At 61.7% G+C, this 22195-nt stretch overlaps 4 protein-coding genes and 1 non-coding gene across 10 annotated transcripts; 3 read left to right on the plus strand and 2 right to left on the minus strand.

The window, feature by feature from the left end:
- Window positions 1-181: 181 nt before the first annotated feature.
- LOC100546851 (E3 ubiquitin-protein ligase RNF19B-like) lies at window positions 182-5645 on the minus strand. Of its 3 annotated transcripts, XM_085218162.1 has the most exons (10): window positions 5505-5628; window positions 5262-5345; window positions 3202-3820; window positions 2527-2717; window positions 2106-2256; window positions 1694-1856; window positions 1456-1570; window positions 1198-1329; window positions 766-949; window positions 182-622 (listed from the first exon to the last, which is right to left on the minus strand). In XM_085218162.1, exons 3-10 carry the CDS (start codon window positions 3645-3647, stop codon window positions 463-465), a joined length of 1542 nt encoding a protein of 513 aa, XP_085074288.1. In that variant the 5' UTR covers window positions 3648-3820; window positions 5262-5345; window positions 5505-5628; the 3' UTR covers window positions 182-462. The 3 variants fall into 3 exon arrangements, with proteins under 3 accessions (XP_085074288.1, XP_085074289.1, XP_010706317.1); XM_085218163.1 differs by having other exon boundaries at window positions 182-617; window positions 5262-5645; XM_010708015.3 differs by lacking the exon at window positions 1198-1329 and having other exon boundaries at window positions 5262-5645.
- On the plus strand, window positions 5643-9494 carry ZNF513 (zinc finger protein 513). Of its 3 annotated transcripts, none has more exons than XM_085218157.1 (4): window positions 5643-5814; window positions 5899-6000; window positions 7535-8128; window positions 8362-9494. In XM_085218157.1, the coding sequence occupies exons 1-4, from the start codon at window positions 5775-5777 to the stop codon at window positions 9111-9113; spliced, it is 1488 nt and encodes a 495-aa protein (XP_085074283.1). In that variant the 5' UTR covers window positions 5643-5774; the 3' UTR covers window positions 9114-9494. The 3 variants fall into 3 exon arrangements, with proteins under 3 accessions (XP_085074283.1, XP_085074284.1, XP_085074282.1); XM_085218158.1 differs by having other exon boundaries at window positions 7538-8128; XM_085218156.1 differs by having other exon boundaries at window positions 5643-6000.
- Window positions 9495-9594: 100 nt separating this feature from the next.
- On the minus strand, window positions 9595-15265 carry SNX17 (sorting nexin 17). Of its 2 annotated transcripts, none has more exons than XM_085218161.1 (15): window positions 15064-15265; window positions 14414-14488; window positions 14108-14225; window positions 13534-13598; window positions 13325-13435; window positions 12986-13076; window positions 12810-12897; window positions 12088-12157; window positions 11881-11973; window positions 11535-11738; window positions 11243-11365; window positions 11021-11098; window positions 10767-10841; window positions 10439-10480; window positions 9595-10345 (listed from the first exon to the last, which is right to left on the minus strand). In XM_085218161.1, the coding sequence occupies exons 1-15, from the start codon at window positions 15121-15123 to the stop codon at window positions 10226-10228; spliced, it is 1413 nt and encodes a 470-aa protein (XP_085074287.1). In that variant the 5' UTR covers window positions 15124-15265; the 3' UTR covers window positions 9595-10225. The 2 variants fall into 2 exon arrangements, with proteins under 2 accessions (XP_085074287.1, XP_085074285.1); XM_085218159.1 differs by having other exon boundaries at window positions 13325-13459.
- A 43-nt stretch (window positions 15266-15308) lies between these two features.
- On the plus strand, window positions 15309-20390 carry EIF2B4 (eukaryotic translation initiation factor 2B subunit delta). Its single transcript, XM_085218154.1, has 12 exons — window positions 15309-15501; window positions 15572-15710; window positions 16954-17163; window positions 17359-17441; window positions 17673-17764; window positions 17961-18075; window positions 18380-18456; window positions 18652-18754; window positions 19303-19430; window positions 19584-19764; window positions 19847-20027; window positions 20143-20390. The coding sequence occupies exons 1-12, from the start codon at window positions 15361-15363 to the stop codon at window positions 20343-20345; spliced, it is 1653 nt and encodes a 550-aa protein (XP_085074280.1). The 5' UTR covers window positions 15309-15360; the 3' UTR covers window positions 20346-20390.
- A 671-nt stretch (window positions 20391-21061) lies between these two features.
- LOC116216386 (U1 spliceosomal RNA) lies at window positions 21062-21225 on the plus strand. The gene has a single exon (XR_004159069.1). It is a non-coding gene; the product is annotated as a U1 spliceosomal RNA (small nuclear RNA).
- The last annotated feature ends 970 nt before the right edge of the window (window positions 21226-22195 follow it).

The raw sequence follows: 22195 nt of genomic DNA on the forward strand, positions 1-22195 counted from the left end.
CAAGGCCTTTGGCTCTAATAATGAGTCTGCTATCAGGATAAAATCAGTTTTGCTAAGGCTGACATGGGATCAGAAGCACAGAACACAAAGTAACGGGCACCACTCAGCCTGTGCCTGTTGTCCATTGGCTACGGTGGGGCCCAGCCACCCTAAGCCCTGCACCACAGATCAGAGCCTGCTGTGACTCTTGGAGTGTTTTATTTCTCAGCAGCGCCAATGCTCAAGCCTGCCTTTGGGGAAGAAGTGTCATGGGATGGATACAACAGGGAGCAGGCAGTGCTGAGTGTGGGGTGAGGGTCTGCCGAGTCTGGGGATGGCCAGATCCAGGCCCTAGGGCTGCTGATGCCACGTGGAGGGCAGCCAGGACTGCCAAAGGAGGGCGTGGGCTCTTCATGTTGATGGGAGCTGAAATGGGTGCTCTGCGGCTCAGTAATCTCCCAGTCCACAGCTGCACTGTCCTCTTCACTCCACTGGGACACCTGTGACGCTGCACCTGTCGCTGGTGCCCCCCAGGGAGTCCCCTGAGAGAGACTGCCCTGACTGTGGGCTGCACAGGCTTTGCTCTGGGGTGGGATGCGGCACTGTTTCAATTGCCACTTCCACCTCGATGTTGATGCCTTCTCTGCAGACAAACAAATTAGGGCAGCAGCCCAACAGGAGGACGCTGCTGAGTCCCCAACCAGCAGTGCAGTAAGCACGGGGATGGCTCTTAGGAAAGGGGACTTCCATGCCAACCTCCCTCCTCCCCAGTCTCCTTCAGCTCACCGGTAGGATGTATCACTCAGCGTGCTGCCTGCGAGGGCCACGGTGCTGGCTGAGTGGCTGTCCTGCTCCTTCCACATCACCCTGGGGCGTGGGCTGTGGCTGCTGCTGGGGAAAGAGGTGGCTGTGTCTGGGACTCCGTCCTCAACGCCCTTGGGGCTGGGCAGCACTGACCACAGCTCATTCACTAGCAGAGAGAGAGATGGTGCTGAACCCTGTGCATGAGAAACACTTTAACATAAGGTACAGAACAGCCTCCAGAGCTCTTGGCAGGGAGGCACCCACAGCTCCCCAGGACACAGACCTGCAACCTCCCCGCTGCCCCAGGCCAACAGGAAGCCCCAGGCCATGGAGCTGTCACAGCTGCAGGATCACAGCCTGTGCAGCACCACGCAGGGATCCCCACTAGGGGACAGCTGGCAGTGCAGGACTCACGCTTGGTCAAGTTCTCCAGCTCTACCCCACTGAGGTCCCCAGGTTGGCTGCGGCCACAGCTACTGCGGCTCCGGCACAGAGACAGCACTACCACCCCATAAACGTAGGTGAGCATCAGGGGCACGCCGATGCCTGTGGGCAGAAACATAGCTACTGCCAGCCTGCATTAGCAGCCCCCACCCCTGCCAAAGGTCTCTGACATCCCCCTAAATCTGCTCCATCAGTGGCCCCGTGCCACCAGCCCTTAGATGCACTTACCCACCGTGACAGCTGTTATGATGGGGGACACAAAAAGAGAGAGGAGGACGCCGCTGGTGACAGAGAAGCACTGCTGGCACGGTGACAAGCTGCTCCTTCGGCTCTGGCCCAGCACCTGGAGAAGCAAGACAGGTGAATCACCTCTGGGGTCTCTGTAGTCTACATGCCCCCCAGGCCTGAGGCCAGGGGCTGCCAGGCTCAATGCAGAACGAGACTACAGAGACCCCAGGACCAGTACCTTCCTACCCGTGTAGATGGGAAGCCCAATGATAATGACAGGCACAGCAATGCCTGCGACGAGGGAGATCACCATAGGTGCCCCCAGCACCATGCCCAGCTGCCACAGGATCTTCCGTGTCCTTGACCAGGGCCTTTTACCCCAGAAGGTGCATCCAGATGGGCTGCAAGGACAGCACGAGGCTGGGCCAACAGCACATGCACAGGGGCAGGCAGACAATGGCACTGTTGCACTCCAGAGCAGCAGAAAACCCAGTTTCCCCACCCCACCGTGGACCCCTGGCAAACCTGCAGCAGTGCTACACCCCTGCTACCTGGCAGAACGTGGCCGTGGCTCTCTACAGGACCCCACTGCCCCCACAACTCCTCATGGCACCCCCAAGTCCCATCACAACCCACAGCCCTGCACTGACCTTAGGAAGTGCACATCAGAGATCTCCTGCAGGCAGAGCCAGCAGAACAGGCAGCCGCACACCGTGCAGTTCATGCGGTTGCAGCTCCCATCATTGATCTTCATAATGAAGGCACTGCAGCGGGGACAGACCTTGATGTCTTCAGCCTCAGCTGGCGGGGAGAAGGCAGATGAACTGGGATTGAGGAGAGGACAGGACACTGCAGCTCTCCCCCAGCTCCCGCCATAGGGCTGCAGCCCACCCCGTGGGTGTCTGGGTGAGCTGGGCACTGCCAGCACAAGGTCCTGCTCCACTACCCCAGCCCAGGGGCTGCACACCTCCACACAGAGGCAGCAGAAGGGTACCACTGGGCCATGGCAGGTAGAGCATTTCACTCAGATGTGTCAAATCCCCGTGTTCCCATCCTGGACTGAGGTCTCACCATTGGCAGACTCCTCTGTGTAAATCAGCTGTGCAGAGGGGCTGGCTAGGCTGGAGGCCAGCGGCGCTGCTGCGCACGGCCCATCAGGGTGCCAGAGCTGCCGGCAGTGGTAGCAGAACTCGGTGCCACAGCCCTCACGCCCACAGGTGAGGCGAGGACACTCAGCAAAGCCATAGGCAATGACAGCATAGCTGTGGGGAGAAAGCAGGTAGTTTGCTGGGGCCAGCTGTGACCGTGGCCTCCCCCTGCATCCCAGCCTGGGCAGCTGGGCTGTGCATCAAGAAGTCCCAGCTCTGTGCTGTGACAGAGCAGCAGCCAGCTTTCAAGAGCCAGGTGCCACTCTCAGCTCGGTGACCACAGCAAAGCCTCCCCCACCCAGCACTCACAAATACTCCCAGGTTCCCCACAGCCAGACCCAGCACACAAAATCCCCCAGGTTCCCCACAGCCAGACCCAGCACACAAAATCCCCCAGGTTTCCCACAGCCAGACCCAGCACAGCCAAACACTCCAGCCTTAACCGACGCACACAGCTGCCCAGATTCTGCAGCCACAATCAGGACATCTCTGAACAAACTCAACCAAGTCACAAGCCTGTAAAAGGCTCACATTATGCAGGCACATCAGCCTGCCAGGAAGCAAGGAAAAGAGATCCACGCCAGGGGCCAGCAGTCACCTGCAGTCCGGTGCGGGACACCAGCGGGTGCCAGGGTCAGCTGCCAGAAGCCTCCTCAGGAGGAACTCCTCATACTTGTCACGGAGGGCAGGCTCGGGCAGGAGGCTGTGGACGTCAGCAGGCTGCAGCACGGTGGGGCAGTGTGGGCAGGCCACCCTCACGCGGCTCTCGCTGACGGCAATGCGCAGGTACTGCTGCAGGCAGGCCCGGCACGAGCGGTGGGAGCAGGAGGCAAGGCTGGGAAAGGCCTCAGGTGGCTGGGGAAGCAGGCAGAGGGGACACTCCACCAGCTCCCCGTCCTCGCCCAGGGGCAGGGCAATGCGCAGCTCCTCGGGGTCCCCTGGCTCTTGCACCGGCTCCGGTGGCATCTCCCCTGTGGCCTCCGCTTTCTGCTCACAGGAGCCCAGGATGCGCGGGGGTTGAGGCACCCACGTGGGCTGCTCCATGGTGGCACGTCAGGGCAGCAATCTGCTACTGGCAGGCTATGGAGGACAGCGCGGCGATGGCAGCCCCAATACGGCAGCCATGGCGGGGCAGACACGTCCTACCTGTGCCTTGGAGCCAGCGTCTTCACAATCAGTGGTCAAACCATCTCCATCTGCAGCCCACGCTGCTCAGCCTGTGAAGGAGGTACATGCGATAAGCACGGAGTTCCTGGGGATGGGAAGGAGCTCTCAGCATCCGTGAGACCCCACTACGCTTTGGGCCCAGAAACAGAGCAGTGGTCTCGGTCTCCCTGCCTTGCCAGCCCTGGGGGGTCCACAGGACTGCACTAAAGAGGACATTTGAGGAGAACATGAGCTAAAGGGGACCTGCAGAGTCCCTCTGCCTCCAGACTGGCCAGAAACTGGCACACATTCCTGCAGGCCAGGTGAATCTCCCCAGTTACAAGCCTTGCAGCACAGAGCCCTCAGCCTCCTCTTCTGTATGTAAAATAGACAACAGAGCTAGGAGACCCAAAAGCCAAATCATCAGATGAACAGGGATCGAGAGATGAGGTAAATTTGTCACAGTTTTCCCTTACTTAGAGCTCACATTAACCTGAAGCTACAACATAACCTCCCTGACCCCATGGCCAGTGGATCCACCGTTCCCCATGCTCTCCTTCTCTCCAAGAAGTCACACCATATGCTTTACACTCCCGTGGCACTGCTGCATCCTTCTTCCTTTACTTTAGAATCATGGAATGGCCTGAGTTGAAAAGGACCACAATGATCATCGAGTTTCAACCCCTCTGCTACGTGCAGGTCACCAACCAGCAGACCAGGCTGCCCAGAGCCACATCCAGCCTGGCCTTGAATGTCTCCAGGGATGGGGCATCCACAACCTCCTTGGACAACTTGTTCCATCACCACCCTCTGTGCCACCATCCTTCCTCCAGCAGCCTCTGCTGTTTTTTCCCCTTCAAGTACAGCTATACCAGCAAAACCCCATCGCTGGAAGGGGCAGATATTGATGATGACTCAGGTTAAGACAGAGGATTCTGATGACGTCTGCTCTGCTGGGGGTGTGCAAGGCACTGCATTGTGCCACTCTGGGTAACAAAGCATCTTGGTCAGGTGGGAACTGAAGAGCCAATGGAAACTTGACTCTCCATCTTGGGCCACCGTTGCCATCACCACAGACTTTTATAGAATCACAGAATCATTAACGTTTGGAAAGGCCTCTCAGACCACTCAGATCCAAAATACCCACTAAATATTATTTCTGCTTGAAGTTTGTCTGTAGGGCTGGTGCAGCAGGAGTGAGAAGTGCCCACACTATGGCCTCCGTGCTGCCCCACTCCCTGGAAATAACACTGTTGTTTTAAGAAGAGGGCATGGCCTCAAGTTGCGCCAGAGGGGGGTCAGGTTGATATGAGAAAATGCTTCTCCTCTGAAAAAGCAGTGCTGCAGTGGCACAGCTGCCCAGGGAGGCGGTGGGGTCACCGTCCCTGGAGGTGCTCCGTGGGGATGCGGCACTGAGGGACGCGGGCAGCGGGCCCGCTGATCTCGGAGTGCCGCTCCAACCCGAATGACTTCACGGTTCCACCACCCCGCCCGGGCCGCTCCGCGCCGTACCTCAGTGACCTCTCAGCGCCGGATCACCGCCGACGGCGCCGCGCACCGAGGATCGCTCAGACCTCCCGCGGAGCCCCGCAGCTCCTGCAGGCGGGTACCGAGCCCGGGGCCGGGCCCGAGGCCTCAGAGCGACGGAGACACGCGCACGGCCTCGGTCACGTCGAGCGCGGGGCCCGGCCCCGGGGACCCGCCAGGTCTTCGCCTGCCTCCCCCGCTGCCCGGCCGGGCCTCCCCGCCGCATACCGAAGCCGCGGCCCCAGCGGCCGCAGCCCGCGTTCCTCCGGCACCGGCGCTGAGACGGCGGGACGGGCGGGCGGCGGACAGCGAGCACGCTTCCGGGTTCGCGATCTACTTCCGGGGCGCCGCGCTAGCTTCCGGCGCCGGCCCTGTCCCGCGGCGGCCGGAAGCGGAAGTGCCCGGTCGAGGCGGGGCGGCGGTGGCCGCCCCGGGCTGGCGGGGGCGGCTGGCGGGCCGCGGGCAGGAGGGCGGGCGGCGGGGCCGGGACCGACCACGATGCCCCGGCGGAAGCAGAGCCACCCGCAGCCGGTGAAGGGTGAGTGCGCGGCGGAGCCGGGGGGCGGTGGCGGAGCCGGCGGCCGGAGCCCGGCGGTGACCCGCGGCGTTCGGTGTGTTGCAGCGGAAGCCGAGGACGGCCCCGAGGAGACGGCGGGAGCGGCGCTGGTGCTGCCCGGCGACCTGCTGCTAGGCCGCGGCCTGGCCTGCGAGAAAGGACCGCCAGGTGCGTGCCGCCGCCCCGCACGGCCCCGCCGCCACCCCCGGCTGCGTCCTCCCGTCAGTGGCCTCCATCCCCATCTGCCGGGAGAGCTGCCTCCCCGGTAACGCGGGGACCCCCCGGGCGCGCGTTGCCCTCGCAGGGCTTCTACCTCCCATTAAAGCCCCCGGGCTCTGGGGCTGCGGGGACCACCACCGACCCCCACCAGGTGTCCTCAGAGCGGCACCGCTCAGCCCCGGGAGTCCCGGAGCCTCGCAGGGAGCAGTGAGAGTGGCTTGCTGCCCTCGGATGCTGGGTGGGGAAGAAGGTGGGGATGCACTGATCACAGAGCGACGTGCACCACCCGGCTCCTGCACCCCATCTGATCCCACGAGGGCCGTGCTCTGGGTGCAGGATGCCACGCTCTGTGCTGAGGCTCGGCCCCAGCTGCCTGGCAGATGGGCTCTGCTCTGAGAGCTGCACCTCCCTGCAGAGCGTGCTTGCAGCCCTGCGCTGGGACAAAACTGGCTCCGTGGTGCCGGGCGCTGCCTGTGCTGCAAAAAGCTGTTCTTGCAGCAGCTCTTTGCAACTAGAAAAGCAGTCCTTCCTGCCCCCAGGTCCAGCCCAGCTGGTGAGCAGTGTCACGCAGGTCTGGATTCCTGAAGAGCCAACACTGGTCATGTTCTCAGCCCCATGGGCCGTGCTGTCCTAGTGGGGCAGTGCTGCAGGGGTGCTGGGCTGTGCCACCAAGCTTGCAGGGAGTCCCTTTGAAATGGGGGTTAAGGTTCAAGGTGTTCCCCTAGCAATAGCAAGGCTGTAGTAGGATGCTCTGGTCTAGCATCATATCTTCCCAGTGTTTGCAAATCTGGGACTAGAAAACACAAGGGAGCCTGGAGTGGCATCACTGTGCCCAGGGATCCTGGGACATGGACCCTGCAGGGTGAGCAGCAGCAAATGGGACAATCCAGGGCAAGAGCCAACTGCTGGGTCTTGCAGCCTCCAGGTTGGGCACAACACAGGAATGGATGGAGATGGCTTAAGGCTGACTATGGCAAGGCTTTGCTGCATACCACTACCCTTCTGTCCTGAGCAGCAGCCTGGGGACACATCCAGGGTTTCCAGGTGTCCTGACTAGATGTGGGTGGCTGCAGGTCAGTGGCTCTGCTTCTGCCATCCCATGCTGAGGCATAGGTGTTACACGTCCTTGTCCAGCTGGCAAGCAGAAATGCCCTCCAAGAGCCTCTCTGTGGGGCAGCAGCACTGCGTGGGGGTCAGAGGACATCTTTTTTGCTGCCTGTTGCTGACCGAGGGTCGAGGACCAGCAGCCTGGTGAGCTGTGCCCACCACCACCCGGCACAACTGGATGAGGGCCTGCAGCAGGACCTGGAGGCAGGTTGGGCTGCCTCGGCCTGCTGTCTGAGTGTTGGGGCTGCAGTAGGGCTCCTGGGTACCGCTGAGGTGAACACGGCTGCCTGACACCTCCCGGCTGCAGTTCCCCCCTTCTGGGACCGGTGGCAGCAACCGAGCTCCCGCTGCTATCCCATCCCCATGCTCTTCTCAGCAGAGGCACTGGTGGGGAAGATCGCCATCCCAGCGTACGCGCTGAGCGACGACGACTGCTCCTCCGGGTACCAGCAGCTGAGTGTGGACAGCGACCCCGAGGAAGGCGGCGAGCCCGGCCCTGCAGCGCTGCCCTGCCGCCAGTGTGGGCTGCAGCTGGCTGCCAGCCTGGGCCAGAACTGCCTGCAGTGCGCCGGCACCGAGGGTGGCCGCAACCAACGCATCGTGTACACCTGCCAGCTCTGTCCCTTCGCCTCCCACTACTCCAGCCACCTCAAGCGCCACATGAAGACACACAACGGGGAGAAGCCGTTTGCGTGCCCGCAGTGTGCCTACGCCTCAGCCCAGCTGGTGAACCTGACCCGCCACCTGCGCACGCACACCGGGGAGAAGCCCTACCGCTGTACGGGCTGCAGCTTCGCCTGCAGCAGCCTGGGCAACCTCAAACGCCACGAACGGGTCCACAGCCAGGACAAGCCCTTCCAGTGTGCCGCTTGCGACTACCGCTGCAACCAGAGCCGCAACCTGAAGCGGCACATGCTCAGCCACCGCCTGCCTGAAGGCGAGGGGCAGCACCAGCAGGACAAGGACCCAGGTAAGGCGGGGTTGGGTGGGAAACTGCGGTGGGAGAATCCCAGAGCGCAGTCTGGAAATGGGCAAGGAGCACATCCTGCCATCTTCTGTTGTGCCGATCCCGGTGCACATCCTCAAGTGGCTGCTGGCCCCGTGCCAGGACACCATCACCTCAGAGCTAGGGCTGCTCGCAGGAGCTGCGCTCTGCCAGCGCTGTGCCGCCTGCTGACATCCCTGCTTCTCTTTGTCTCGCAGAGCCGCTGCTGCCGGAGCTGAACCTGCACATGGGCAGCGGCACCGGCCCCTTCCTGCCCGGCTGCGCACGGCTGCGGGGCGAGGAGACGGCAGCACTGCCCGAGCTGCTCTTCCCCTTTACGTGCCGCATGTGTGGGCTGGTGCTGGACGATGGGTTCGCACAAGATGAGGGCCTGGCCGAGCAGGTCTGTGGGCGCTGCAGCCTGGCGGTGCTGGGCACCGAGCCGGGCGCCAGCCCTCGTAAAGGCACCGGAGATAAAGGCTTCGCTTGCAGCCTCTGCCCCTTTGTCACTCACTACCCCAACCACTTGGCACGGCACATGAAGACGCACAGCGGGGAGAAGCCGTTCGCTTGCCCGCTCTGCCCCTACGCCTCCGCCCACCTCGACAACCTGAAGCGGCACCAACGCGTGCACACGGGTGAGAAGCCCTACAAGTGCCAGCTCTGTGACTACGCCTGCGGCAACCTGGCCAACCTCAAGCGCCACGGGCGCATCCACTCGGGTGACAAGCCCTTCCAGTGCAGCCTCTGCAGTTACAGCTGCAACCAGAGCATGAACCTGAAGCGGCACATGCTGCGACACACGGGCGAGAAGCCCTTCCAGTGCCGGGACTGCACCTACACCACTGGCCACTGGGACAACTACAAGCGCCACCAGAAAATCCACGGCCACACGGCTGAGAATTGGGTCAACCCACGCAACGCCAAAGCCCTCCTGGCTCCTCCTGCCGTGGACACGGCCCTGCCCTGAACAGCACTTAGCCCGGCTGCAGGGGCTTGGCCCCACGCTGGGCTCCGGGGGGGCCACAGGGCACCCCAATTCTTTGCCAGCTGCAGCCCCTGCCCTCCCTGGGGGAGGGATGGGCACAAGCTCTCCTGGGCTCAGGGCTGCCTTAAGCAGGGCCCACCGCCCCGGGAGGGGCCTCTTGCAGCCCTATGCTGCCTGTGGTGGGGCCATGCCCTTGGCACCACAGGGTGGCACCAGCCTGTTCCTCCTGCCCGTCAGAGCCTTCCTCCGCCAGCGTGTGGGGAAAGGGAGGAGGGGGAGAACAGGACTGGTTCTGTGGCTGCTGCCATACCGGTCAGTGTAATTTATATTGTGTATAAAAGCATTAAACAGTCAGTTTTGTTATCCGGTATTCTCCCTAGGGACCTTGTTCTGCTTCAGGAGAGGACGTGGGGCATGAGGTGGGAGGGAGGGATGGCTGCCACCCCACAAGAGACAGCCCAGGTACCAATCAGAATCCATTTTAATCATCATTGCAGTATGTAAACATTGGTTACTGTCCATTAATGCTCTGGTCGGTCTGAGCAGCAGGAGATAGGTGGTTACAAGCCTAGATTACACTGGAGTCTACGAGCGGGTTAGAGACAGGGCTCTGCGCAGAGCCCCACCGGAGACAGCTTACTGCACTCTGTCTCTGAGCAGAAACCTAAAGGCTAATTTGGCATTATGGAGCCTTGTGAGGGCCGCTCGGTGCCACCGGGCTGCTGCCAACACCCCCTGGGGCAGCCGCCTACCCACGCAGCGGGCCAGGCCTGATGTAGGCCCAGGTCCTCCCAGGGTGGGAGAAGGGGGGGCTCTGCCCCTCCGGAGCTGGGCTGGGCTCCACGACACCTGCTCCAGGGCTCGGCACCGGCACAGGCTGCCCCGTGGGAAGCCAGCAGCAGGAGGAGTTCAGCTGCCCCCAGCCTTGAAGGCAATGGTGGGTTGGGGATGCACTTCCCAGCCCTTGGGGAGCAGGGGAAGGTGGATGGTAGCAGGTGAGAGGCACGTTGATTGCAACCTGTCTGCAGGTCGTACATTCCTCGGCGAAGGCCCTGGGGCCCTCAGGCCAGTGCTGTCCTAGGAGGGGGGGGCGGCTACAGATCTTCATCACCAATGCCCTCAAAGGCGTAATTGCCATGGAAGTCATTAGCGCCCACATCATTAGCAGAGCTGGAGTGGCTGATCCCTCGCAGACTAACAGACGTGAGTTTGCTCTGCGGAAAGAGCAGATGTGTTAGGGAGAATCCCCTCCGTGCCCCAGCTCAGTCTTGGTGCGACGGCACCCGCTGCATGCACACACAACTCACCGAGAGTTTGGCCATTGGCTCCCGGGAGGCGTCAGGCGAGTCCTGCAGGGACAACACGGTCAGGCAGCCTTGTGTCACCCCCTGTGCTCACTGCTCTTCTGTGCACCAGCCCTTGGCCAGTGCTGCCAACCCTCAAGGTGAGGTCTGGGGGTGCCCAGACACAATCGCCTCCCTCCCTCAAGGATGGCCCCATTTCTGCCTTTTTTCTCATCCCTAGGCTACAGGAGTGAGGCAACAGCCCTGCTGGTGAAACCTCTCTGGCTCGGGTACCTGACCCACAGCTAAGCCTCCTGCACTCATCTCCCCACAGGGGCAGAGTCCCACTCACCAGCAGTGGGGGTGACTTCACGGCTTGCTGGCTGTCCGAGCGCCGCAGAGCCCCATTTGCACGTCGGCGGAACATCTGCAGGGGAGAAGCTCGACTCAGTGGCAGAATCCCCATGGGTAGGTAGCTCCAGGAGCTGAGTTTCCTCCTTCAGCTGGCCCCATGCTGAGGAGGGCATGCGAGGCCAAGTCTAGACCTCACAAAGTCACAGGGACAAGATGGGAAGCGCCTAGACAACATGGCTACCCAACCCTTACCTTGCGGATGCTACCACCTGACTTTTTCACCATCAGTTCGTCCACCATGGATTGCAGGCAAATGCTCAGCATGATGGCCTACAAGAGAGAAGTGTTGTCAGACAGCGGCCCCACACACCCCACGGCCTTCCCAACACACCACGATGAGTCCAGACCTGCCCCCTCCCTCGAGCTGCCCCTCATTCCCACCTTTTTCCAATGCTGGAGTGCAGGCAACCCTACCTGTGGACTGGTGATGGTAACCCACTGCAGCCGGTCCTTGCTCATGAGATACTCAAAAGCTAACTCCAGCTTCACCTCCGACTTCCCTGGGCTGCTCCCTGAGGGACCATTGCTCATCGGCACCTGCACAGACACAAGTTGAGGCTCGTGGGCCTTTCACCAGCGCCAGTTCCCATGCCCCAAACGGCTGAGACCTTCCCCAGGCTTCCAGCTCAGCCAGCAGCCTTCCTGCTGAGAGCTGTCAGAGCCGGGTCCCGGCAGCCCTCCTCGTGCCCAGGATCCAGGCACTCACCGAGGACGTGACCCGCCAGCACCGCATGCGTGTAACCTTGAAGCTGCCTTCCTTGATCTGCTCGTTGGGCAGCCGCACTTGGAAGTTGAGCTCGTTGTTGCCGGCGCTGACGACGACGTGGCATCCCTTCTCGGGGAAGTCCGTGACGCAGGGATCGAACTTGAGATAACCGTAGTACTTCAGGGTCTGTGCCAGTCGGATGAACTGTGGGCAGAGCCAGGGAAGGTCAGAACCCACAGGCAGCACCGAAGGTTGGAAAGTGGGCACCAAGCTCAGCCCCGGGGCTCTTATGGGGCTGGTCCGGTGCCTAGGACTACTCCAACCACAGCATCATGCCCTGCCCTACCTCCTTCTTGGAGACTTTTTCCTGCAGAGACTTGAGCTGCCGGTGCTGCTCCTTGTTGACAAGGATCCATCCGTGCTCGATGTCTGACACCGTCTATCAAGAAGCAGAGGCTGGTGAGCAGCTGGGCCCAAAGCCCCGAGAGCAGCAGAGCAGTCTCTGGGGGGGCGGTGCCCCCTCCTCAGCCCTCTGGGCCACACAGATCCTCACCTGTGCATACAGCAAGTTGAGTCCCACACGATGCTCCATTACATCGTCATCATAGGAGGAGTCCCAGTAGCTGGAAGGGAACCACACCAGTCAGCTTCTTCCCCAACTCCTGACAGCAGTGGGCAGAACACGGTCCTGCACGTGGGGACGTGGAGCTGGGCTGCCCCCACAGCCTGCTCCCTTCGGTAGCCCTCAGCAGCCACATCCCACACACAGAACCGTGGAGGGTCAGAAGGGTCCTCTGGAGATCATTCAGTCCAACTCCCTGCTAAAGCAGGTTCCCTACAACACGTCGCAGAGGAAAGCATCCCCCAGGGTAGTTTTGAACCAGGGAGCCCAGAACTGGGCCCAGTGCTCCAGATGCCCAGGGCAGAACAGAGAGGAGCAGAACCCTTTCTGGCTCATGGTCAACCTTTGGACACCACCAGCCTTCTGGGCCACAAAGGCACACTGCTGGCTCAGCTACTGGTCCTAGTGACCTACTGGCCATCAGCACACCCAGGTCCTTCTCTGTAGGGCTGCTATAGGCAGGCAGTGCCACGTCTGGGAAAAAGGACACAAGGACCAACCCCAATGGGGCAGTTTAGCCCCACTGGGGACATGCAGTGCATTTCCAGGTGGGTCAAAGCACCGCATGGGCAGCAATGGCAGAAGTGGAAGGGTCCTTATGCTCTGTGGGGAGTCCTGACACCACCCCCAGGTGCTGAGTGGCTGCAGCTCACCTCTTGCGCAGGATGATCCTGAATTCAGGGTTGTGTAGGCTGGTGACAGACACATATGGCAGCTCAAACTCCTGCAGCTTCCGCACGACTGCAGGGAAATGGCAGCTCAGCAGAGGCTCAGGGCTGGGGGAGCCCACCAGGCCCCTGTGGGACTGCCCATAGCATGCTCTACTCACATGAGAAAGCTCCATCCTTGGTCTCTCGCACCAAGAAGAGACTGAAGTAGCCAACCAGGTCATCAGGGAGATCCAACTTGGAGGCCACAGCCTATGAGCGAGAGCAGGAGGTCACCACTGAGAGCTACAGCACCTCCATACGTCACCCTGCAGCCCCCTGGTAGGATCCAGCCCAGGCACTTTGTGGGAAGCCAGGACCTCTGCTGGATGGAGAACAGGAAAGGGGAAACAAATGCAGAAGCCAAGGGGTCATGGCATCACAGAGCTCCACCACCTCCCATGCTCCTCCCAAGGACAACCCTGCTCTGGGGCAAGGACAAAGCACAAGAGCTCTGGCACCTCAAGAACATCCTCCGTCTGGTCTGAGGTGAGGATGGTGACCTTGACCATCTGGCCATTGGAAAGCAGCACTTCTAGCACCACCTCCTCCGTAGGGATCTGCTGCGTCTCCTGCAGACAGAAGGGATTGGCAGCCTGGCCCCATCTGCCACCCAATCTGGGTTTGGGGGCCCACCACGAATCACCCCGGCCCGGCAGCTCCTTCCCACCTGCTGGGCCTTGCGCAGAAAGCTGTTGAAGGTCTCACTGCCTCCCAGTGTAGGGTCCTGCCGCACTGGGGTGGAAGACAAGCAAGGAGAAGTGTTAGTTGGGAAAGCACAGGGACTCACATCAGCTCCCACCCAGTTCTGCAGCCTTCTGGTGTTTGCACCCAGACAAAGCACGTGCTGAGTGCAGGGTTTGTGCATGGATGGCCGTGGGTTCCCTGCAGATTGGGGCGCTGGGGGGTGAACCTTTGCTGGTGTAAGGCAAAGGAAGGGGCTGGGGATGGCCATGGGTTCCCTGCAGACTGGGACACTCGGGGGTGCACCTTTGCTGGTGTAGGGCAAGGGAAGGAGCTGGGGACTGAGGAGCAGCACTGGTGGTGCTGTGTACTGCAGGCCGACATTCAGGGAACGATGCCAGCTATTATCAGAGCACAGCCAGGAACACTGAGACAGACTGCTGCAAGCTCAGCACTGCAGAAGGAAGGGGCCAACGCTGGGCCCGGGTGGCCACAGGAATGTAACCTGGGCAGTGCCACCAAGCTGGGGACGTGACCCTGGGCTGCAGCACCCCGCTTACCAGCCTGCATGTACTTCTCCAGCTGTTCCCTGCGCTGCTCTACCTCTGCTGGGGTGAGCGTGAAGATCTTCTTCGGGGGAAAAGCCGGCACCACGTTCGTGCCATATTCTTTCCTTAGCTGGGGAGAGAGCAGAGCGCTGTGAGAGCCCCTGGAGAAACAGGGACTGCCCCGACACCCAGCCACGCTGATCCTCAGGGCTCCACTGAGCAGACAGCTCATCGCCAGCAACCAGCAGGAGCCAAGGCAGGACGTCACACAGCAGGCAAGGCCTGGCACAGCGCGCTGCGTTCCGCCCTCCTCCCTACCTGCTCGTGCAGCCCCAGCAGCTGGCTGTAGCGCACCCGGCAGTGCAGCACCCCGTTCACGTGGATGTTGTAGGCCTGCGGTGGGGAGAGGCGCGGGTCAGAACCGAGCAGCAGCACACATAGAGCCATTCAGGTCGGAGAAGACCTCTACGATCACACATCCCAACCCATCCCGTCAGGCGCCCTCCGTGCCACATCCCCCCGTTCCCCGAACGCCTCCGGGCTGGGTGCCCCCACCACCTCCCCGTGCAGCTGTGCCACCGCAGCGCCGCTCTTTCGGAGTCCGACCCGAAGCTCGGCCGTGCCCCCATCTCTCAGCCGCTCGGGGTCCCGTAGCAGCGCGGCTCTGAGGCTCCGAGCCGACCCCGTGCCGATTCCCGCGCCGTGCCCGGGAAGTCCCGCGGCGCCGAGGGCAAAGTCTGCGGGCAGCGCCGGGCCCGCACCGACGGCGCGCTTCGGGCCCCGCAACGGGGCGGGAGGGCGTTCACCCCGCACGGAGCACAACAGGAAGCGGGGACGGCCGGGCCGCGGCTCCTCGGTCCTCTCGGTCCTCCCCCCCCGCGGCCGCCTCCCCCCCCAGCCCCGGGCGGGGCCGAGCGGCGCCCCCGAGGGCTGCGAACCCCCCCCGGCCCCGCGGCCGCCCCGCTCACCACGTAGGCGGCGCCGCCGTCGCCGGCGCGGGTCTCGGTCTCGGGGATGGAGAAGTGCATGGCGGGGTCCGGGGCCGCGGAACCGGGGAGCGGGGCGGGGTGTGCGCCCGCCGCTACCGGCCGCGCTCCGCCGCCATCTCGGGCCCGGCGCTCCGCGGCGCCGCCCCGCGGGGCCCACGCGATGGCGCTGCCCGGGAACCGCCCCGCTCCGCCCCGCGGCCGGCCGGCCCCGCCCCGCGGCTGCTCGGCGCCCTCCGGCCGGCAGGGGGCGCTACGCGGGGAGGGTCGGCGGCCGTCATGGCGGAGCCGGAGGCGCCGGGCGGTGAGCGCGAGCCGTGCCGGGCGCGTGGGGCGGCCCGGGAGCGGGGAACCTCTCACGTCGCTCCCGTTCCGGGCGCGGGCTCCGGAGCGGCCCCGTCGGTACCGGTGGTGGTGCAGGTGAGCGGGGCTCCGGGCGTCGGGCGGGGGAGCGGCGCGGGGCCGGGGCTGCTTCACCGTGTGCCCGCAGGGCCCCGAGCTGTCCCGCGAGGAGAAGCTGCAGCTGCGGAAGGAGAAAAAGCAGCAGAAGAAGAAGAAGAGGAGCGAGAAGGGAGCGGCGGCGGAGCCCGCGGAGCCGGGCACGGCGGCGGACCCCGCGCAGCCCCGCGGTGAGAGCCTTCCCGCAGCCTGCCCTCCGACGGCGCTGCGGTGCGGCGCTGCCGGGCTGGGAGCGGCCCCGGGGCGGGTGGGAGCCGCAGAGCGTCCCGTAGTGCTGTGCACGAGTCCTTCTTCTCCTCCTCCTCATCCTCCTCACAGGGATGCAGATACAGAGAGGCCCGATCCCTCCTCCCCGGGAAACGGGGCTGTCTTGAGGGTCCCCGTGTCGCCGCACAGGGCGGAGGGGTGCTTTGTTCATCCCCACCTTTCCAAGGGCAGACCCTCACCCAAAGGAGCGGCTCCCCACCGAGCCGCCCCACACGCCGGGCTGCGTCTCCCAGCCATGGAGGCTGGGCACAGACCTCCCCTTTCTGTCTCACAGAATCAAAGAATGGTTTGGGTTGGAAGGGACCTCAGGGATCAGGGAGCTCCAACCCCCTGCCACATGCAGGGCCACCAACCTCCGCATTTCAGAGCAGCCCAGGCTGCCCAGGGCCCCATCCAACCTGGCCTCCAACACCTCCAGGGATGGACGGGGCATCCACAGCCTCTCTGGGCAGCTGTTCCAGCACCTCACCACTCTCTCTGTAAAGAACTTCCCCCTCACATCCAACCTAAATCTTCCCTCCCTCAACTTCAAACCATTTCCCCTTGTCCTGCAGTTATCTACCCTTTCAAAGAGTTGATTCCCCTGCTGTTTGTAGGCTCCCTTTAGGTACTGAAAGGCTGCAATGAGGTCACCCCACAGCCTTCTTTTCTGTAGGCTGAACAAGCCCAGCTCCCTCAGCCTGTCTTTGTAGGGGAGGTGCTCCAGCCCCCTGATCATCTTTGTGGCTCCTCTGGACCCTCTCCAACAGCTCCCTGCCTTTCTTGTACTGGGGGCTCCAGATCTGGACGCAGTGCTGCAGATGGGGCCTCACAAGAGCAGAATAGAGGGTGACAATCCCCTCCCTGTCCCTGCTGGCCACCCCTCTTCTGATGGAGCCCAGGATACCAATTGCTTTCTCAGCTGCAAGGGCACACTGCTGGCTCATGTTAAGCTTTTCATCCATCAGGACCCCCAGGTCCTTCTCTGCAGGGCTGCTCTCAAGGACCGCTCCTTCCAGTCTGTATGGATGCCTGGGATTCCTCTGGCCCAAGTGCAAAACCTTGCACTCTGCTGTGTTGAACCTCATCAGGTTCACCCAGGCCCACCTTTCTAGCCTGTTGAGGTCTGTCTGAATGGCATCCCTTCTTTCCACATGTCTCCTACAGTTGCTCCTCACCCTGCGTCCCCCCCAGCCTCAGCCAATGTCCCCAACGACAACGAGAAGCCCGTGGGGGGCAAGAGCAAAGCGGAGCTGCGAGCGGAGCGCCGGGCCAAGCAGGAGGCTGAGCGGGCCCAGAAGCAGGCCAAGAAAGCAGAGCTGGGACAGGGAACTGCGCCAGCCAAGCCCAGGCTGACTCCTACTGAGGCTCCATCTGGTAAAGACGTCGCTGCTTGGGTGCAGAGGGCTGCTGGGTGAGCGGGTTGGGGTCCTGTAGGGTGTGCCCCATCCTGGCACCATTTCCGTGATGTCCTGGTTACTGGATGCGCCTTGCAATTGGGGCTGTCTGGCTGGGCTGTGGGTTACAACAGTTCACTGCTGCCTCATGCCACCCTCTTTGCTATCCTCGCAGTGGTAAAGCGGTTGCCAGAGCACGTGCAGGTGGATGACCCTGCTGCCCAGAGGAAGTTGGCCAAGAAGCTGGAGCGCCAGCAGGTAGGAGGAGGGTTGGGCGGTAAGATAAAAGCTGCAAGGCAGTTCTGCCTTAGGTCTGTGTGCTGGGTGTCACGTTCAGGCATGGTGGGGAGTGGGGTTTGCCTTCTGCTGGGCAGAAGGAACCTTTGATGTAACCCAACCAGTAAGTGTTGGGTGAAATTAGTGGTATTGGAACAAGCAGGGCTGGATAGTAGCCTTGAACAAGTCATCATTGATGCTGTTTGGTGTTAGGTACCTCTGAGGCAGGACTATGGTACCAAGGTCAACCTGTTCTCCCACTTGCACCAGTACAGCCGGAAGAAGCCGCTGACACAGCAGATGAGGTATGTGGCCTCCTCAGCCCAGGCCCGAGGCTCTGCTTCAGCCATCCTGTCTGTAAAATGCTCGTGGACCAAGTAGGGCTGGGCTGACAGATCTTTTCATACTGCATCCCTCAGATTGTCTGTGGAAGGCATGCCTTATCCTTTTCTGGGCTCTGGAGCACCAGAGCTGACAGCTCTCTCACCTTTGCCCCTGCAGCATCCCCTCCACAGTAATTCACCCCGCTGTGGTGCGCCTCGGCCTCCAGTACTCCCAGGGTATCATCAATGGTTCCAATGCCCGTTGCATCGCTCTGCTGGAAGTCTTCAAACAGGTATGGGGGCTGCCTATGCCCACCAGGCAGTAGGGATGTTATACCAGGTGCCAGCATCTCTTCCTCTCCCCCAGCTACTGGGACCATGGTTCTGCTCAGTCCCCTCCACACCTCTTTTCTCTGGCCTCAAGTGTCTGTCCTGCTCGGCTCCTGTTCTAGTTGTGCAGATTTGAGTCCCAGAGCACCCTATTTCCCTTTCTGCAAAAATTTATCAAGTTGTGCTGTACACAGAGTGCCTGGTCTGCAAGCTCCTGGGGGTACATGCAGTGCATGGCCAAACTCATGCTTGCTCTTCTTGTTTCAGCTGATTCGGGATTACTCTACTCCCCCTAATGAAGAACTATCAAGGGACCTAGTGGCCAAACTAAAGCCACACATCAGGTGAGGAGACCCAGTGCCAGAGTAGAGAGACTGATGTGGTCCATCAGCCCTCTCTCCGGGTTTCTGTTCCACTGGAGCTTTTCTGGGGCTTTGGTTCTGCCTCTCTGGCTGCCATCCCCAGCCCAGCTGCATCTTCACTTTTTCTATTCTTGTCCTCCAGGCTACCCTGGAGCTAAGCACATTTCCTCTCTGCAGCTTCCTGAACCAGTGCCGGCCCCTCTCAGTTAGCATGGGCAATGCCATTAAGTTCCTCAAGAAGGAGATTTCATGTCTCCCTGACACCCTGAGAGAGGAGGAGGTGAGTGGCTGCACACAAACTGCAGGCTCCAACCAAGCTGCTAGTGTCTGTAGGCCAATAGGCTGGAGTTTGTCAGGAGCAAGGATGTAAAATGGGGGAAGCCAAGCAGTCAGAGGGTGGTGAGGCACTGGAACAGGTTGCCCAAGGAGGTTGAGGATGCCCCATCCCTGAAGGCATTCAAGGCCAGGCTGGATGTGGCTCTGGGCAGCCTGGTCTGGTTCTTGGCGACCCTGCACATAGCAGGGGAGTTGAAACTGGGTGATCATTGTGGTCCTTTTCAACCCAGAGCATTCTATGATTCTATGAAGCTGCGGCAGAAAGAGCACACGCAGTGCATAGTGGGGCACCATGGTGTGCTGGTAGCCCTGTGCTGGGAGAGGAGCTGGCCCTGCGTGTTCTACAGAGCCCCTGTTGGAAGCAGAGGTGCCACTCAGCAAACAGGCTGGGAGCAGGATGGGGCTTACAGGCAATGCTAAGCTCACAGTCATCCCAGGTAGCAAAGGACAAAGGTCAAAATGATGCTGTTTGCCACGGTACCGTCTCCTCAGGCAAAGGAGAAGCTGCAGGGCACTATCGACAACTACCTGCGGGAGAAGATTGTTTTGGCAGCTGAAGCCATTTCGAAATCTGCCTTTGAGAAGATAAATGACAACGATGTGATCCTGGTGTACGGATGGTAAGAGCACAGCCGGGCCCGGAGGGGTGACACCGTTCTCAGCGAGGGCAGACTTCAGCTCTACCCCGATCGGGGCGGATGGGGGGCAGGTGCGTGGGGTCTGGAGGGTGAAAGCTCAGCCCAGGCAGAGCAACCCCTTGAGGTGCCCAACAGCTCGTCCCTGGTGAACCGCACGCTGTGCGACGCACACATGCAGACGGACCGGACGTTCCGTGTCATCGTGGTGGACAGCCGGCCGCGGCTGGAGGGTCGGGAGACGCTGCGACGCCTGGTGCGCCGCGGCATTCACTGCACCTACGTGATGATCAACGCCATTTCTTACGTGCTGCCTGAGGTGAGGAGCGAGCGAGTTCGGGATGGGAGGCTGCCACGTGATCGCTGGTGCCGATGGGTGCTTCCTCGTGCTTCCGTGGCAGGTGTCCAAAGTGCTGCTGGGAGCCCACGCGTTGCTGGCCAATGGCTCCGTCATGTCCCGTGTGGGGACGTCGCAGATCGCGCTGGTCTCCAAGGCTTACAACGTGCCTGTGCTGGTGTGCTGCGAGACGTACAAGTTCTGCGAGAGGGTGCAGACAGACTCCTTTGTGTCCAACGAGCTGGGTATGGCTCTACCCCCTTTTTCCCACTTTGGGATCTGAGTCCTCCCCCTGCTTCTGGTGGGCTGAACTGTTGTGTCATTTCCCTGCCTGGAGGTTCTGATCCCCTCTCTCTGCAGATGACCCCGATGATCTGATCGTGCTGCGCAAGGGGCAGGCCCAGCTGGGCGGCTGGGCAGAGAACAAGTCTTTGCGTCTCCTCAACCTGGTGTACGATGTGACGCCGCCTGATCTGGTGGATCTGGTTATCACAGACCTGGGTATGATCCCCTGCACCTCGGTGCCTGTCGTACTGCGCGTCAAGAACGTGGATCAGCAGTAGGGGGCAGCTGCATGGATCCTAATAAACCAAGCCTCGTGGCTGTAACGTGTCTCGTTTGTGTGGTGTGGCAAAAACCCAGGCACTTGCGGCAGCCTGTGGCACCCTGGGCTCAGTTCTGCGCCATTTTGGGGGTGTGCAGCCCTGGGAGCTGCTGGCACAGTGCATGCATGGAGCTCCTCCCAGCCTGCAGGAGTAGCCCAACCGCACTCGCCACAACAGCCGGAGATGAGAAGCCTGGGTCCGGAGGTGTAGGGAGGCTCCCATCTCTGGCCACACGGAACCAGGAGCAGCAGGGCTGGGAGGGCAGAAATCAGCGGGGATGAGGTTACACAGTGCCCATGAGCCGGGCTGGGCTATGCCGGAGAATCGGAGAGCGGCAGCCCAGACGCACCGCAACGCGAGCCGAGCCCATGGCAGGAGCAGCCAGCAGAGGGGGCGTGGCCATGCAAATGAGGCAGCTGAGAATCAGAGCAGCTAGGGTAGAGGTTTCTGGACAAGGGTGGGGCTATGCAAATAGGAACAGCGCGCGGCATGCCGGAGCAACTCATCACATAAGTAGGAGCCTCCCGTGGGCCTCCGTGGGTAAAGCGTGGGCCTCGGTGAGGAGGTCAGGAAGGGGCAGACAGCAGAGTGGGGCAGATCATCAGGGATGTGAGTCACCGTGAGGTGCGGGCTGGTGGCTTGGCGTGGGGAGCGGGTCGGCGGGAGCAGAAAGCATACTTACCTGGCAGGGGAGACACCATGATCAGGCAGGTGGTTTTCCCAGGGCGAGGCTCATCCCCTGCACTCCGGGTGTGCTGACCCCTGCGATTTCCCCAAATGCGGGAAACTCGACTGCATAATTTGTGGTAGTGGGGGACTGCGTTCGCGCTCTCCCCTGACATCTTTGGTCTAAACAACAGAATAGAATGGGACGGGAGGGAGAAGGCGGGGTGGAGGTCGCTTTCTTTGGCTGCCAGCAGAGGTCAGCTCTGACACTACCGGCAGAAGATGCTTCAGAAGGCTGAAGTGAAGATGGGCCTGCCTGGCAGGATGGGCTCCTGGCAGCAGAGCCTCCTGCTGACGAGAGGCATTCCTCAGGGATCGCTGTTGGAACCGCTGCTGTTTAACGTCTTTGTAGGCGACACGGACAGCGGGACCGAGTGCGCCCTCAGCGAGTCTGCAGGTGAGACCAAGCTGAGCGCTGCGGCTGACACCAGAGGGAAGGGATGCCGTCCAGAGGGACCCGGGCAGGCTGGAGAGGTGGGCCCGTGCCAACCTCATGGAGCTCAACAAGGCCGAGTGCAAGGTCCCGTTTGTGGCTCGGAGCAACCACAGGCGTAGACGCAGGTTGGGTGGAGAACGGCTTGAGAGCAGCCCTGAGGAGGATTTGGGGCTGTCGGTTGACAGAAGACTCAACACAGCTGGCGGTGTGTGATTGCAGCCCGGAAGGCCGACCGAATCCTGGGTTGCATCAATAGAAGTGTGACCAGCAGGGCGAGGAAGGTGATTCCGCCCCTCTGCTCTGCTCTCCTGAGACCTCGCCTGCAGCGCTGCGTCCAGTTCTGGAGCCCCCAACACGAGAAGGACGTGGAGCTGTTGGAGCAGGTCCAGAGGAGGGCCACGGAGATGATCAGAGGGCTGGAGCACCTCCCCTACGGGAACAGGCTGAGAGAGCTGGGGCTGTGCGATGTGGAGAAGAGAAGGCTCATGGCGGAGCGCACTAAACAAGGAACGGAACGCGCGTGGGGACCAGTATGACCTTCAGGAGGATCTGCTCTACGACCTTGCCAAGCACATCCTGCCCATCCTGCCAGGCAGCCCCATCTTCAGTTCAGCCTTCTGAAGCATCTTCTGCCGGTAGTGTCAGA

This window comes from Meleagris gallopavo, chromosome 2, assembly GCF_905368555.1.
Source record: "Meleagris gallopavo chromosome 2, MGAL_WU_HG_1.1, whole genome shotgun sequence".
Classification (NCBI taxonomy): Eukaryota; Metazoa; Chordata; class Aves; order Galliformes; family Phasianidae; genus Meleagris; species Meleagris gallopavo.

What these genes read in the sequence shown, in the direction of transcription:
- EIF2B4 (XM_085218154.1), top strand. Translation starts at nt 15,361, where the DNA reads ATGGCGGAGCCGGAGGCGCCGGGCGGTGAGCGCGAGCCGTGCCGGGCG. An exon ending in AAACTAAAGCCACACATCAG is followed by an intron (nt 18,457 to 18,651) that starts GTGAGGAGACCC and finishes TCCTCTCTGCAG; the next exon opens with CTTCCTGAACCAGTGCCGGC. An exon ending in CTTTGTGTCCAACGAGCTGG is followed by an intron (nt 20,028 to 20,142) that starts GTATGGCTCTAC and finishes CTCTCTCTGCAG; the next exon opens with ATGACCCCGATGATCTGATC.
- LOC100546851 (XM_085218162.1), bottom strand. Translation starts at nt 3,647, where the DNA reads ATGGAGCAGCCCACGTGGGTGCCTCAACCCCCGCGCATCCTGGGCTCC. An exon ending in TGTCCCGCACCGGACTGCAG is followed by an intron (nt 2,718 to 3,201) that starts GTGACTGCTGGC and finishes TTCTCCCCACAG; the next exon opens with CTATGCTGTCATTGCCTATG. An exon ending in CATAACAGCTGTCACGGTGG is followed by an intron (nt 1,330 to 1,455) that starts GTAAGTGCATCT and finishes TTCTGCCCACAG; the next exon opens with GCATCGGCGTGCCCCTGATG.
- ZNF513 (XM_085218156.1), top strand. Translation starts at nt 5,775, where the DNA reads ATGCCCCGGCGGAAGCAGAGCCACCCGCAGCCGGTGAAGGGTGAGTGC. An exon ending in CTGCGAGAAAGGACCGCCAG is followed by an intron (nt 6,001 to 7,534) that starts GTGCGTGCCGCC and finishes TGCTCTTCTCAG; the next exon opens with CAGAGGCACTGGTGGGGAAG. An exon ending in CCAGCAGGACAAGGACCCAG is followed by an intron (nt 8,129 to 8,361) that starts GTAAGGCGGGGT and finishes TTTGTCTCGCAG; the next exon opens with AGCCGCTGCTGCCGGAGCTG.
- SNX17 (XM_085218159.1), bottom strand. Translation starts at nt 15,123, where the DNA reads ATGCACTTCTCCATCCCCGAGACCGAGACCCGCGCCGGCGACGGCGGC. An exon ending in TGCTGGGGCTGCACGAGCAG is followed by an intron (nt 14,226 to 14,413) that starts GTAGGGAGGAGG and finishes CTCTCTCCCCAG; the next exon opens with CTAAGGAAAGAATATGGCAC. An exon ending in AGGATCATCCTGCGCAAGAG is followed by an intron (nt 12,158 to 12,809) that starts GTGAGCTGCAGC and finishes GTTCCCTTCCAG; the next exon opens with CTACTGGGACTCCTCCTATG.